General features: G+C 40.6%; 1 protein-coding gene across 1 annotated transcript in view; it reads left to right on the top strand.

The window, feature by feature from the left end:
- LOC122795737 (dedicator of cytokinesis protein 1-like) overlaps positions 1-16732 on the top strand; it is a 2411902-nt gene that overhangs the window by 1510995 nt on the left and 884175 nt on the right. Inside the window, exon 10 of the mRNA XM_044064047.1 lies at positions 3653-3742. Coding sequence (XP_043919982.1) covers positions 3653-3742 — 90 coding nt within the window. The remainder of the gene's footprint in view (positions 1-3652; positions 3743-16732) is intronic.

Raw genomic sequence — 16732 nt, 5'->3', positions numbered from 1 at the left:
AATCAAATCGGGTCACATGTTTAAATATCTTCCAAACTTAATGGTTTCTCTCTCTCTGCTGGCATACTTCTATGTGATTCATTGCACCATTTCCCATCAGATCTGCTTTTTTTTTTGCATCCCCACCAACATATCTTGATTAAAACAACTTTTCAAATCAGTGTGTAGGGTGGGGCACCCTTCTTTCCACTGGGTCCAGGGCAGATTTTTTGGCTAATATAACAAAATTAAGGTGAAGGCCCACTTGAGAGAAGTCCAAGGAAGGTAGATGGACTTTGAGAAGTACATCCTTTTAAACATTTTGCAATCAAGATCTGCATGGTATTTCATGTTCTCAGGGCCGTGTGAGGACAGAACCTCTTCTTCATAGTTGAGATATCCAGGTAGTAGTCGGGATCCTCAAAATGTTATTGATAAATTTTACTATTCTTATAGGAAGTCTGTTTCAATCATGCTGTGATTTATTTTCAACAGGATATTATTGTGTTCATTTCAGGTTCTGAGAAATGAGAATGTCATTGCAGTTGTAGTTTTTTCCTTGGTGGATCCTGTGAGTCTTCAAGGAATGAGAAATTCTAGAAGCTGATCTGCTTGCTAATAATCAGAATGTTATTTTCTCCATGTTCTGATCTCTCCACTTAGCCCATGGAAGGTGATTAGTAGCTACATTATCTGTGGAGTCATTCTGTTTAATCCTCACCATCCTAATACCATGATGAACACAACAATCTCATTTCCCTTTTTCCTGAGTATTTCTTCACACAGGGTACATTCTGTTTTCTGCTATGAACACACCAACATTTAGTTACAGTAACTCTGCACAAGGCCCTTACTGCTCTAATAACCCTTATGGTTAGCCACTGAGGCTTTTGTATGAATAATGGAGAATCATATGTCCTATTTTCCACATAATGGTTCCTACTCTACTGAAGGTTGATCAGCTCCGTAGACTTCAGGCTCATTAATTTCCACAAATGTCTACTTCTGAAGTATCCATAGACTCTGTGCATGTTTGTGCCTTCTCACTGCAACCAGATTTGTTGGAGTGCATGACCTCTGCACACCCTCTGATGGTTTTCCATCACTGAAGTGTGGATCCTCTCCATTCCTCCTTCCTGTATACTGTACCTCCTAAATTGCTTAGGATTGCAGTTTGTTCTTTCTTTTTCCTCTCACATTCTTGGCAAAGACTGATACATTTTGGGGGATAGAACCATGGCATTCTGTCATATTCAGATTAGCTCAGTATATTATTCATTTTTTTAATTTTTATTGAAGGATGTTCCTCCTCTTTTATGGTGCTTATGTAAGTAGCAGTATGTGATTTTATATCAAAATTCTTCTTGATTTTTTTTAGTTTATTTCTAAGATAAGGAAGCTGCTTCTCCTTGATGTTCCTAATATTGTGATGTTGTTTAGTAGTCTTAGTTAGTCTTCACATGGCTTCTTTGACCCTTGTCACTCCTTTATATGAATAAATCTGATAATTGCTTGGGTTGTTTGCTTGTTTGTTTCTCTTTTTGATTGAATAAGTCCAACTAGGCAAAGCCCATCTTCAATGGAAGCCCAGGGAGAAAAGCTCCATGACAGTACATTTATATTAAAAAGTAAATTTCAAATAGTTCTTACAAAACAACAGCTACATTTAGCAGAAAAAAAAATCATATCTGACCAGGATTCATTTAATTATTTGATTGTTTATTTATTTACTTATTTGTCTGATTGTTTTGTTTGTCTTTGTGGTCTGAGAAGGATGAATTGGTCAGATACTACTTTCCGTGAAGACAAGTGTATATACTAAATAATTTAACAAACAGTAGTCTCACACACTGTCATCTGTGATGCGTCCCTTTTTTTTCCATTTTTCCTCTGTTCATACCCTAGGAGCCAAGCAGTGAATGTGCTTGCTTGCTTGCTAGTAGCTCGATTCACACACATTCATTGCTACTTACTCTAAATGGCAAGTGCCTTAACTCCTACTAGCCTGATCCTGCTTAATTACCTAGCCTCAAAACACATGACACTACTGAACTACATATCTCTTCCACAGCCCTAACTCTGACCCAAGTCCTAACCCTAATCATAGCACTCCCTCCCACTTCCTATCCCTGAATTCCCAGATTACTCTATAAACCTAAAACCCTACTCCCACCCTTTAACCCCAAACTTGTATCCTGCTCCCTAAGCTTAAAATTCTCCTTCTTCTCCCTAATCCTAAACTCCCCTCATGCTCCCTAAACCTAAAACTCCTTTCCTGTTCCCTGACCATAAAGTCCCTGATTGCTCCCTTACCCTATATTCCCTTCCTGCTCCCTAACCCTAAACGCCCCCCTCACTGTTTAACCCTAAATCTTTTATTCCCTAAACCTATCCCCACCAAATATTTGCCTGATGCTCTAACCTGCACTGCTACCCTCTCCCTGTGGCTGCCTCACTTACCTTGTCAAACGTGGATACTGTGTTCATGCAAGGTTGAGTAGCTCTGCTCTACTCTATCTCCGCATGACTGCAGCACTTCACCTCAGCATGTAGTTGAGCTGGACCACGAGCGACAATCTGTGCAAGCTGCAAGTCATTAATCGCTGTAATCATCAGAGGACAATGATACTAAAACCTCCAATAATTTCCTGTTCTGCATCCGCTGAAAATTGTGTTTATAGAGGCACTGCTTGCTTTTTCTCTCCAATACAAACTAGAATCTTACTCAGAGGAGACCTTTGGGTATATGCAGATATGATGTCAAACGACTATTACCATGTTGTGTGTCTCAGAGTTACTCTGCACAATCTGCTGTGTTCATGAGCTGAGTTTAATTGTTGTCTTGTAAATTTCCTCTTCACGTCTGTACATAGGCACTTTCTGGCTACAGTATTTAGCCACTAAATAAAACAAACTCAGTTAGTCAATAAGTGAACATGATTGCAGTCAACATTGGCTGAAGGTGAACATGGCTAGATAAATAAGAGGCCATTTGCTTTTACTAAATCAGAGAGTAAAGCTGTAGAAGAAAATGGTTCTCGCCTGAACACAAGGAATATTGCTGAGATGCTGAGGCCTTGGTGAATTATTTACTTTTTTCTTGTTTTTTTTTTCTAATTATTTCATTAACATTTAAGTTTAAATATACCTTGCTGTAATATTACTGTTCATCAAAATTCTTCAGCAGACATCACCATTATTTTGAGTTTAAAGTCCTACTAATGTGTAGCAGTAAAACTTGTGCCTATTTTCAGACGTGACATTGAAGGTAAAATGTATAGAAACACAAATTCAAACCTGCCCACTGCCTCCCATTGAAACTTGACATATTATCCCACCAACGTGCTTTCTCATCCATCTCTCATCTGAGCAAAGCAAAACTGTTGTTTATCTTGTCTTGTCTGACATATAATTAAAAGACTGTTATGAACATATCACAAAATGAATACTGTTTCCCACATAGATGCAGGAAGGCTTAGCATGACAGACTTACTGATTAATTCTATTTGCAGGCTTGAGGAAAATGTTTAAAAAAAGCAGTTTCTCACATAAAGACATTAGTTGCAGTCTGTGGGCCTTAATTGCTGACTACCAAGAGGAAAAATATACTTTTTCAGCCTGTGCAGTGAAATAAAGATTTTCCTGTAATCTTTTTCCGTCTCTCTGCTTGTAGATGTGGGAAGAAGCAATTCATCTCTGCAAAGAGCTGGCAGATCAGTATGAGAACCAGATCTTCAATTATGAACTCCTCAGCCAAAACCTGGTGAGTGAAATGTTGCAATTTTGACAGTAGTATGTGTTTTAAGCCATTATCTGCACTGGTACATAGATGTGAAAATATAAAGGGCCATATACAATTAGAACAGAAGGCCTTGTACCCTGTCGACTTTCCAGGAACATTAGAATTTAAATTATAAACAGTTAAAACACTATGATAACTAAACAAGAACAGAGAGAAGGACATTAAAATATGTATTGCATGTGAAAGGATGTTATATTAAACAATCAGTGAAAAGAGACATATTGGTAATAATAATGAACAGCTAACATGAAAGTAAGGTTTTAAAGCTCCTTTATGGCATGAAATATTATGAAGAAAAGGATGAGACTAGTTTTAATATCATATTTGAACATATAAACACATGCTGTATGTCTTAATATTTAATATGCTGTCTGAAGCATTAATATACAAACTAGTAGTTGTTGTAAATTTTCTTTGTTGTATAGCCTTACAAAGATACTTACAACCAAATAGACTCTACCCCTCCAATTAAGATCTATCATTTCAACCAAGGAGTACAGTATGCATGCCACATAACCAAACTGAAATTGATAAGCATGACAAATCGATAGTACAAATATTATTTATTGTTCAGTAGTAGCAGAATGTGCAGTCTTCTGACTTCTCATTTCAAACACTGCTGTTTCTGAAAAAATAAAGGACTGCCATGAGGATACCCTTGACCCCTTTCATATTCTTGGGCCTTTTTTGCTTATAGCGAATACAAAAATAGTTCCTTGCATGGGGATATTGGGCCGCATCATGTTTTGGAAGGTTCATGAATCATAAGCAGAATGGAATATTTCTGCAGAATGCTAGTAAAGAGCAGCTTATGGATTTCATAATATCTTCAAAATGATATTGCACATATTCCTCTGTCCAACACAATAAAGATACCAAGAAAGCCAGTGTGACCAGTTTATTCAAAACTCAGATTAACAGCAAATAAATATAACATAACTTCATCAAAACACAATAACATTATATGCAATTCACCAATTAAGGGCAGCATTGAACCACTCACCACTACATTAAAACAACAATGTTAAGGAACCTCTCATTGTAGCAACCCATGCCAACCTAAGTAAACTGCCTCTGCCTACTCCAATTAGTATCTTAAACCATCCCATAATGGAAGGGGGAAGAGAGGGGTCTCCTGTCCAGATCCCTCTAAAACCACCCACCAGTCTGTCATTACTGGTTGTTCTCCCTTTCTTCCTTCAACTATTTAAATTGATTGGCCCTCTTCTCTATCTCTTCCAATCAGTCTTCTACAAGCATAAACATATTTTACTTCACCCAGCTTGCTACTACCACTTCTACTAGGTACAACAACAAAACCAATGAACGGTTCATCCTTGACTGGATTCTAGTCTACAATCTTTCTAAATTTATAACTTCTGGCTCTATGTCCAACTCTATTAGTAGCCATTTCCCTGCCTATGCAATCCGAGCTTACCCAACCATCCCAAAAAAACATTTATTTATTTTTATTTATTGATATTTGTTAACCAGGTTAGTTCAGCTAGGCGAGTAGCCCATTTTCAGTGGAGACCCGAGGAGGAAAGCTCCAGTTACAGAAGCAGTTTACAGTATAATAAAAAGTCACACCCCAAGATAGTACAATTAAAAATACAGTAGGTCAAGAAACCAGGCGTAAGAAACAAATGCATAAAATACAAGTAGCATTGTACAAAAATATACAAAACTGGACAGCAAAATTTGGGCTTTCAAATATTGTGAGGTTGAATTTACTAGATAAATATTTATTGGGTTAATAAGTGAATAAGCAAAGCCTAGTATAAAAACACAAATATGATGGGAATGAAATACAAGGGTGTGGTGGGGTTAGGTATAGTCCTGATAGGGGCAGCTCTTGGTGTTAAGTAGATAAAGTTTGAGTTCATTTTTGAAGTTTAATGGGTGGGTAATGGTGCATAAGTGTATAGGAAGTTCATTCCAGACTTGGGCAACAGAGTATTTGTAAAGTAGCTTGCCCACATTTTTCTTTGGGTGGTAGATATGAAGGAGTTGCTGGTTTGATGTTCAGAGGGTACTAGAGGGGGAGTAGGTGGAAACCAGGGACGAGAGATCTGTGCATGAAGAAGGTTTGTGTAGTATGGAGTGTATCATTAGAAATTGTGATAGGAGTTGCTGGGGAGTTCAAGCCATTGCAGAGAGTTGAGTGTGAGGCAATGGTATGAACTGTAAGGAGAGTTAGTGACAAATCTAGCTATTCTGTGGTATGTTTGTTGCAGTTTGGACATGGTTGTGGACTGAATGTTAATTAGGACAGGTGCAGTATATAGAAGGGAGGGGATGAGAAATGCCTGTGCCAGGGAGAGTCTAGCATTGGACGTTAGAAATTTTCTGTTGCTGTAAAGCAAGCCTAGTTTCTGGTGAGTTTCTTTTATACATTAGAGTATATGTAAGTTAAATTTAAGTTCATCATCAATGATGGTACCTAGGAGTTTTGTGTGGGGTTCAGGTTGTATGATGGTGTTATTGAAGGATGTGATAACAAAGGTGGATTTGTGATGTGAGAGAGAATGTGGGGAGAGAGCAAGAGTTTGTTTTTTTTTGGGGGGGTTAGGATGAGTAGATTATCAGACAGCCACCTTTCAATGGATAGAAAGGTGTCCTGTGTTTGGGTTTGGAGTTCAGAGATATTGTTGGAGATGGAGATGAGAGTCGAGTCTTCAGCATATTGTATTAGGGAGGATTGTTTGCAGGATGTGTGCAGTTTATTAGTAAAAATATTAAACAGGAGAGGACCCAAGATGGAATCTTGTGGAACACCAGATGTGACTGGAATGGAGGGGGAGCAGGATGAGGGCCATCTGACAGATTGTTGCCTACAAGAGAGGTAACTAGAGAACCAGGCTAGGGAAGCAGCAGATAGGTTAAGATTAGATAGTTTAAATAGCAGTATAGGGTGAGAGACTGTGTCAAAAGATTTGGAGAGATCCAGGAAGAGACAGGATATGAGTTGGTTGTTGTCACGGGCCTCAGCGATAGTATAAGTAAATGGCAGGAGGGTGGTAGCTGTGCTATGGTTAGGCCGAAAACCATGTTGCGTGGGAGTAAGAAGGTTTTGTTGGAGGAGATAGTTGCCAAGGTGTGAGTGAATGCATTTTTCAAGTATTTTAGATGGGGGGATGGAATGGCAATGGGTCTGTTGTTAGATGGGTCAGCTAAGTTTCCCCCTTTGTGCAGGGGGATGGTGAAGAAGGATTTTCAGATGAAAGGGACTATTGCTTCTTGAATGGATCTCTTGATTAGTATGGATACAGCATAGGCCATAGATTCAGCAGCTAGTTTGAGGAAGGTAGGAGAGAGATTGTCTTTGGCGAGAGAGCATGTTTTAAGCTTCAGAAGAAGAGATTTAATGTTAGAAATGGGAACAGTTTGAAAGGAGGCAAGGCTCTTTTTGAGTGGGTTGGGAGGGATAGAGGGAGCAGTTATATTGTAGCTGGAGGGTGTGAGTTTTTGAATTGTGTTAATGAAGTGTTGGTTGATGAGGGTAGCGGTTTCTAGAGGAGATTTATTTGGGAAAGGGGAGGGGTTGGAAGGACAATCTGGATGAAGAATTTTGTTTAGAGTAAACCAAAACTTAAGAGCGTTGAATTTGCTGTTAATTTGGTGAGAGTTATAGTAAGATTTTTTTGTCCATGTTGATTTGTTTCTTGACAAGATTATGCAGTTTTCTGTAGTCTTATAGCTGGGTTGGTTCTTTTGATTTGATCCAGGCTTTCCAAGCACTGTCTCTTTTTTGTATGAAAAATTTAGTATCCTTAGTAAGCCAGGGAGCATAATTAGATTTGATTCTAATTCTTCTGGACGGGGCAAGGGAGTTCAGGGTGTCCAAGAATATGCTATTAAATTTACTTACTGCATCGTCGAGAGGGATCTGCCTGAAGATGGACCAGTCACCACTAGATAGTATGGAGTTAAATTGGGAGATATTAAAGTTAGAGAGTTTACGGCAGTCTCTATAAATGTGTGATTTGGGTAGTTGGGTAGAGTGTCAAAGAATGGAAATGGGGAGATGGTCGCTTAGGCAGTCGGGAAGGGTATATGGGCTATGGTAGAGGTTGGGGAGTTAGTGAGAATCCGGTCAATAGTGCAGCTGGAGGATGAGAGTTTGTGCAGGTGGGTGGGAGAAGTTATCAGCTGATGAAATCCCTGTAAGTTAATACTAAATTGTGGAGAGTCAGTTGTAAGATTGGGCCAGTCAATGTTGACATCTCCAAGGATGAGGGTTTCATAGTGTATGTTGTGGGAAAACCAGGATAGAATATTTTCTAGGGTTGGGATATTATTTCCAGTGGGAATATATATGGAAGCAATGGCAAGTTTCTTGTGTGAGATGAGGTGGCAATGTAGGATGATTAGTTTAGGTGGGTGGAAGTTGGGGGTAGTGATGGTGACTGGTGAGAAATTTAGGCTGTCAAAGCAGAAGATGGCAATGCCACCTCCTCTTTTTTGGTATCTATCAGTGCTGTAAATGTTATAGCTGGGAGGGAGTACTTCGCTGTTTGTGATGTGTGGTTTTAGCCAAGTTTCAGATAAGGTTAGAACGTGAGGGGAGGTATCGGCTATCCAGGTGTATAGTTCAGTGATTTTGTTGGTGATACTTTGAATATTTAGTGAATAGATAGCTAGGTGTCTCTATAAAGAAGGGTTTTGATTGGGGGGGTTGAGGGTAGTTTGAATTAAGAAAAGAGGGGGAGGTCATTGGAGGCTTGGGAGATGTGTGGCTGTGGGGGGGGGGGGCTGGGTCAGGATGGATGTCACCAGAGAGGAGTATATTGCTAATGGTAAATGTAATTGGAGGTAGTGGTGGGACTTTGTTGAAAAATTTAGTTGTGTATGTACAGGAGATAGGATAGATCTGTAGTAAGGTAAGTTTATGAAGACAGGTAGTTGGGAAGTTGGGAAGTTAAAGAGAGATGGGGAGATACAGTAATTAAGAAGTATGTGGAGAGAGGAGTGTCAGGGGTACATGAGGTAGGAGAGAATATATATGGTTGAGAAAGGTTGATGTGATAGGAGGTTAGAACTGAGACAAGTATAAGAAGAGGTATGGTAAGGAACTAGAATTGCATTTTAGAGTTAGTGGGGGTGAAGCTAAGGGAATTGTTAGAGGAAGATTGGTTGAAAGTAGGAAGTGAAGTAGTTTAAGTTTGGCTGGTTTAAGGCTGGGAGTGCTTTTAGGCAGGAAGTGGGTTTTGTGTGGCTGATCAGGCAGTAAGGGGAGGGAGTGGATAGTATAAAAGTAATTGCTGTGGGGGGGTGTGGGAAAGGAGGTAGGGTAGGGGAGCAAAGTGAGCCCAAGCGTAGCAAGGGCAAATGGAGCCAGGCTACACCCATGGAGAAATCAAAGAAAAACAAGCAGTAAAGGAGTGGGCTGAGGGGGGTCATAGCAGACAGACAGATTTAAGAGTAGGAATAGGTAGCTTGAGGTAGGAGAGCGGGGAAATAGGGTAGAAGAGGAGCAGGGAGCAGCCTGGAGATATGCAAGAGATAACCAACTGGAGACCAACAGTTCATGTATAAACTAGTGAATATAGCAGGACATACGGTAGCAATTCACAAAATGGAGGGAGGCACCCACAAATGCACTTGACTGCAGGTAGTTCCAGGCAGGGTAGGTCTATGGGCTTTGCAGTTGTGGAATATTGGCAAATCTAAATTAGCCATAGCACACTACAGGACCACTCTATGATTAAGTGGGGGGGGGGGTGAGAGAGAAAGTAAAGATATTATATATAATATATTATAATATACATAATATTAAATTAGTCCAAAACCTTTCTAAATTTGACCCCAACGCATTCAACATAATCCTGAAAAGCATTAACTGCAATATACTTAAGATTCTCCCTTTGAATGACACTTTGCTCTACTTTAATAGTTCCTTTCAAAAAATATTAGACAGTCTACCCCCTTCAAGAACCAAAAGAAGTAAAACTAATAATGCCCCTAGCTAACTAAAGCTATTAAACAAATTATGACTGATAGGGACAAAGCATGGAAAGCTTGGCTTAAATCTACAAATACATCCGACCTTATACATTATAAACAGCTCCATAACCAAGCTAAGAAACTCCTCTTCTGGAACCAGCAAATCAGTAGAAAAACTATTCTCAAAGTTTTATGGTCTTCTATGAACAATCTACTCAACCCTGGCACTAAACCCAGTGCTTGCCCACATCCTGACAAGCGCCCAGAACAAATTGGAAGTATCTTTAATTCGTACTTTATTGACACTATTGTCAGTATTACCTCTACCTTTTCCCATCCACTCCCTAACACCACCACTACATCTTTCCCATCTCATATACTACCTCAGTACTTTCACAACACTTCATATTCTACTCATCACCCCTCTCCATCCACTAACACTCCAGGATTGTCACTTACACAGCAATGTACATGCTTATAACTTCTATACTGCAACTATCTTTAAAATTCTGTAAATACTTGTTCATATGTATGATGTTTACTTGAACTTGCAAATAATGTATGATGTATGCTTGTAACTGTAACTGAGGATCCTTGAAAACTCCGTATATACTTGCTCATATGATGCGACACCATGTCTTGTAACCATTCTTGAAGCTTTTCTCCCCTGGCCTCCACGGAAAATTGGTTACTGACCCAGTGGACTTTCCTGGTTACCAAATGTCAATAAATAAAATAATAAATAATTGCCAAACAGCATACAACTGACTCCTCCACCACATTTCAATCTCTCCTATCTCTAGCTCCCATATCAAAAACTGCTTCTAAAATTAAAGTCCAACTCTGCCAACAGCATCTCTGCCAAATTTCTTAAACTTGCAGCAGACTCACTGGCCTACCCCATTACCATTCTGTTAAATAGATCCATACAGGAATCGTATGTCCCTGGACTCTGAAAAAAAGTGGTCTATATTATGTTATCGAATACTCATGTATTTGAAAATGTAATAGTCGACCCCTAAATGTTGAAACCATCAAACATCGAACAACTACAAAAAATACAAAAACCCACCCAAGCAAACCATTTAAACGCTGTAAGCTTCACCCTCAAGACCAAAGCACACCAACCGTGGGTAAATCCAGCATTACCCACACCCAGGCATGGGTTATTGCTTAAGTAAAACCTCCACCTGTGCCTCATTGTATTTATGTATAAGAAGGAGCTCTAACTGTGCTTCATATTTCATATATATATATATATATATATATATATATATATATATATATATATATAAAGATGTTCACCTGCACGTCATTTTATATATGTAAGAAGGAGCTCTACCTGTGTGTCATTTTATGTATATAAGAAGGAGTTCTATCTTCTGTGCTTCATTTTATATATATATATATATATATATATATATATATATATAATGTTACAATTGCCTCATGTACACAGACAACCCTCTCCTCCTCCCACAAAACACAAATACATGCGAGAGATGCAACTATACGGCCAAACTGGAGGCTGAGCTCTCTCAACATAGGACTGGCAAGACCAGTCAGGAGGAGAAGGTTACCACACACACTATAGACCCAGTCTCACATAGTACCATTACAACCTCAAATCATACACATAAACACACAAAGACATACTCGGAGGCTCTGATCAAAAATCTACCAAAACAGCAGAGGCCACCAAAGCAGACACCCAAACAACCACCACCTCAGAACACAACACCTGCAACACATAGACCTCACAGTCAGAGTGTCAAACAGTCACAGCCCTTAAGGCCAAACACAATGCCAGACACACTAGTCACTGGTGACTCCATAGTCAGACACACTGACGTCCCGCTCACCAGACTGAGTAAGGAGAAGGTCACAGTAAGCTGCCTGTCGGGCGCTAGAATCCGCCACATAACGCAAGCACTCAGGTCTCTCAACAGCAGGTACAAATATGACTCAGTCATTGTCCATGCTGGTGTAAACGACCTGAGACATACCTCCTTGGACTACATGAAAAGAGACATTGAGGAGCTCTCTGATTATGTAGCCCAGGCAGGTATGACCCTGACCTTGAGCAGTATCCTACCTTCACCAAGAATGATGCCACAATACAGAGATAAGATGATCAGATTTAACAATTGGCTTAAACACTGGTGTCATTCAAAGGGGATCCAGTATCTGTCTGCCTGGGATGACATGCTGGACAAGCCACGCTGCTTCGCAAGGGACGGCTTGCACCTGTCACCCTGGGATTCCGGATATTGGCAAAGGCTCTTGCCACCCCATAGTGCCTTTTTAGGCAAGGCTCAAATTCTAAACCTACCACCCTAGAACACAAAAAAGGAAAAAAACTAAGGGTAATGCTGCTCAATGCCAGAAGTCTAAATCTCAAAATGCACGCACTCGAGGCCCTTCTCAGTATGGAGAACATCGATGTCTGTGCTGTGACAGAAACCTGGTTCAAGGCTCCTGAGAGCACCCCAGCTATCAGGTTTTACCTCATATCATGCGTTCCGCCCCAAAATCCGGACAATACCAAGAAAGGAGGAGGGTATCCATATTCATCAAGGACACCCACACCTCAAGACTGGTGGCAACGCACGATGCATCGGAGACCATCCAGGTGCAATTAACCATAGGCAAGACTGCTCTGCAAATTGTAGCATGTTACAGGCCACCCTCACAAACTCAGGAACCTCACATGGCCTTCCTGAAAACACTAGAGGGATAAATGTATCACCAAACACCATCATACTAGGTGACTTCAATTACCCTAATATAGACTGGGAACACTACTCAAGCCCAAACACCCTAGCCCAAAAGTTCCTGGAATTCATAAACTCAAATGCCATGGAACAACTAGTCACCATCCCCACAAGAGGAGATAACATACTTGATCTCATCATCACGAACATGGGAGCACAATGTTCAACACCGGAAGTATACCCCTCACTGGTGAGATCAGATCACAAACTAATCTCGCTGGAGGTCCTCATCCCACCCCCACCTGAAATAAAAAAGACCACAGTAAAGAACTTCTCAAAAGCCGACTTCACACTTCTAAAGACTAGTGTGGTCTCCATTAATGCCCCCGAGCTGGCGGAAAACAGTACTCAAGCCGCTGAATCACTTACAAATGCCTTCTACCAGCAACTGCAGGACTGCATGGATAAGGCAATCCCAAGCAAAACAAAGACTCTTTGTACCAAAGGCAAGCGTCCAGTCTGGTGGACCCCAGCCATAAACAAACTCTACAACAAAAGGAGGAAGCTACTACAAGATAGAGCAAAATCCTTAAAAGGTAAGACACCCTTGATCACTATAAGTAAAAAACTAAGAGCTCTCATAAAATCATCCAAAGCAAATTTCGAGAGAAAAATAGCTAAAGACTCAAAAGACAATCATAAGGCCTTCTTTAGCTATGTTAGAAACCTAGGAGGAAACTCCCAGATATGCTCAGAACTAGTTCAAAATGATGTGAAGATTACTGATCCTACAGACATTGCCAACATACTGGCTGACAGGTTCAGTGCAAACTCCCCAAAAGGAGAGATATCTATATCAAACGATTGCAGCCCCCAAACATCTCCAGTGCCCAAGTGAGAACTGCTCTCTCCAAAGCAAAAACACAGCATCCATGGGACCTGATGGTGTCCCGGCTGTGTGCTCCGAACTCAATGAGGAATTAAACCCACAGCTAGGACAGCTGTTTAATCAAAGTCTTACCTCTGGATTGGCGCACTGCAACTGTGGTCCCACTTCACAAAGGCGGTGCCTCCACCGACCCTGGAAATTACCGCCCATTAGCTTGACAAGCCTTATCTGCAAAGCCATGGAGAGGATCATAATGGACCTCATAAATAAAGACATAGGGAATTTGCAGACTTTGGATCCAACCCAGTTTGGCTTTGTCAAAGGCAGATCATGCCTTTTAAACTTGGTTGACTTTTGAAACAGTCACCAAAGCCATTGATGAGGAAAGGCAGTCCATACAGCCTACCTCGATCTGGCTAAGGCCTTGATACAATACCCCACTCGGGTATCATTGAAAAACTCATCAGCTTAAATGTTAACCCATACATCACAAGATGGGTTGCAAACTGGCTGAGTGACAGAACCCACAGGGTCAGAGTTGCTGGCGCCATGTCAGACTCAAAGCCTGTCACAAGTGGTGTCCCACAGGGCTCAGTCCTGGGCCCACTCTTGTTTGGCATCTACTTTTCCAAGTACAAGCAAACACAGGAGGGTTATGGCTGACAAAGTTTGCAGATGACTGCAAACTGGGCCATAGTAGAAAACACATCTGACACAGATATCCTTCAGAAGGGTCTCACAGAAATGGATAACTGGTGCCAGAGCCACGGCCTAAAGTTAAATGCCAAAAATGCATAGTCATACCCTTCGGGAAAAACAAGGTTACCCCTAGCTACCAAATAGGTGGCAATCCACTGAGCACAGAAGAAGTTATCAGGGACCTGGGGACCCAGGTTGATAGTAGTCTGTCATTCGACACCCATGTAGCTAAAGTAGTTAGGAAGACCTTCTACATTGCCCACCTTATCATGAAGGGATTCTCATCTAGATCAAGGGAGGTCATAGTCTCCTTTACTCATCACTCATCAGACCAATGATTGAGTACAATGCCCCATTCGGACTGTATCTGACCCGACACTTGCAGCAGCTGGAGAGGCCACAAAAGTTCCTCACCAAAAGGATAAAGGGTCTCAAAAATCTGTCCTATGCTGCCCGACTGAAAGAACTCCAGCTCTATTCAGTCGCCACCGCTTGCTCAGAGGTGACCTTTGCCTAACATACAAGGCCATGTCAAACCCAGATTTGATGAATATGCTTCACCTCAAAAAATCTAGATCCATCAGAGCCACAAGGGCGTGTGACTTAAACCTCGTCACGGCTATTAATAGGACATGCTGGAGGGATAGATTCATCACCCAAAGACTCCCTATGCTGTGGAACAAAATCCCGGTACATGTGAGGCAGAGCACCTCGCTGGCCTTGTTCAAGAGAAATCTTGACCAATGGATGGGAGATCGCAGATATACCCCAGGGATTACCTCAGTGTCACTGCTCGACAGAGGCACAGCAAAATAATGGGTATAGTTCCCCATACTAAAGGGGTGGCATAACCACAAAACGATGGGCTAGGCTTGTAAATGCCCTCGGGCAGATAGCCTAGTATGAACCTATGAATCTATGAACCTATATATATATGTATATAAAAGAAGGAGCTCTACCTGTGCTTCATTTTATTATATTTTTAAGAAGGAGCTCTCCCTGTGCTTCATTTTAAATATATATATCTATATCTATATCTATATATATATATATATATATATATATATATATATATATATATATAGTTTACCATGAGAAGGTCGAACAATACTCCATCGAATGATGGAATTACCAACCCACTTCCGCTAAAACTACAATGTCGAATTTCGACATTGTCGAAATATGACTCGACATAAATCTCGAAACAGGCTTTAACTTGGGTCAAGATGGGGGCAAGATTCATACTTTGATAATGTCTGGTCCGACATTGTCGCCATTCGGCATCCGGACTTCGACTGAAGTGGGTTCAGCTGAACCCACATCGAACTTCTAATGCCAAACATATATATATATATATATATATATATATATATATATATATACATATATATATATATATATATATATATATATATATATATGTATATAAATATAAGAAGGAACTCTACCTGTGCTTCATTTTATATATATAAGAAGGAGCTCTACCTGTGCTTCATTTTATATATTTAAGAAGGAGTAATACCTGTGTTTCATTTATCTACATAAGGAGCAGCTCTATCATAGGCTCATAGGATCATAGGAAGTTAGTAGGCTAATGGCCCCAGGGCCCTGACAAACCTAACCAAGTTCAACCTGTGTTCCTAATGGTGTCTGATTCAAGCTGGCACTAAAATCACCACCTATTGCTCCTGTCCATGAGGGTCACAGGTGGAACCCCCGGGATGACTTTCCAGTTAACCATCCAGTTGTCAAAATTACTCTTAAATAGGGCCAATGAGAGGATTTGTTAAACATGAACAGGCAGCTTGTTTCAAAGATGGGTCAGCTTCAGTGAGACAAATCTGTCTCCTCAGTTCTGTTGATGTCACATACTAGGTTAAGGTCCTTTGAGTGAATGATCCATGTGCCATTTGACTTGTGAATATGCAGCATTTCTATTAAATCTGGGTCAGAGGTTGCTCTATATGGACGGTACAGGTCATGTCTGAGCAGTCTGTATGACACAGAGTAAAGTGACAATGATTTCAGTGTATCTGCATAAGATAGATCTTGAAGACCCAAATTTTCTTTGTAAGGAACCCTTGTGGTCTTTCCAATTACTGCAGGTGTTTGGAAAGGAACATGCCAAAGGGAGCATTGTACTCTGTACTCTGTTATTGGCCTGATGAGGTAAGAGTACAGGGGGATTATAACCTCTTTTTTTCTGGAGACAATTCCGTTATTTATGAGATGAGCAATATAAAATGTCCTTCTTACCATTGTGGAGACATGGTGATCAAAGTTAAGGTTGCTGTCAACCTGTGTGCCCAGATCTCTCACCACTGACTATTTGCTTAGGGTATTGCTATTGATGTGGTAGTTTTCAGGAACATTGCCCTTGCCAAAAAGGATGATAATGCATTTTTTCATTTCATTAAGTTTAAGACCGTGATTTTGGCCCCAGTCATTAGTCTGCATAAGACCTTTTTGAAGGATGTCAACATCATTAGGGGTTTCAATGATCGCTCCCAGTTTGCAGTCATCAGCAAACTTTGTCAACCACAGTCCTTAATTTTAGCCTGTACTTTGGAGAAGTAGATTCTAAATAGTAATTGTCCCGAACCAATCCCTGTGGAACACCACTGGTTACGGGTCTGCTCGAGGAGGTGGAGTCCCCTATTTGGACCATATGAGTTCGATCAATGAGTCAGTTTTCAACCCACC

Source organism: Protopterus annectens, chromosome 2.part2 (genome assembly GCF_019279795.1).
Source record: "Protopterus annectens isolate FY-2018-M chromosome 2.part2, PAN1.0, whole genome shotgun sequence".
In the NCBI taxonomy this organism is placed as follows: Eukaryota; Metazoa; Chordata; order Ceratodontiformes; family Protopteridae; genus Protopterus; species Protopterus annectens.
Note: the sequence above shows the minus strand (reverse complement) of the source record. Positions and strands in the feature narration are given on the sequence as shown.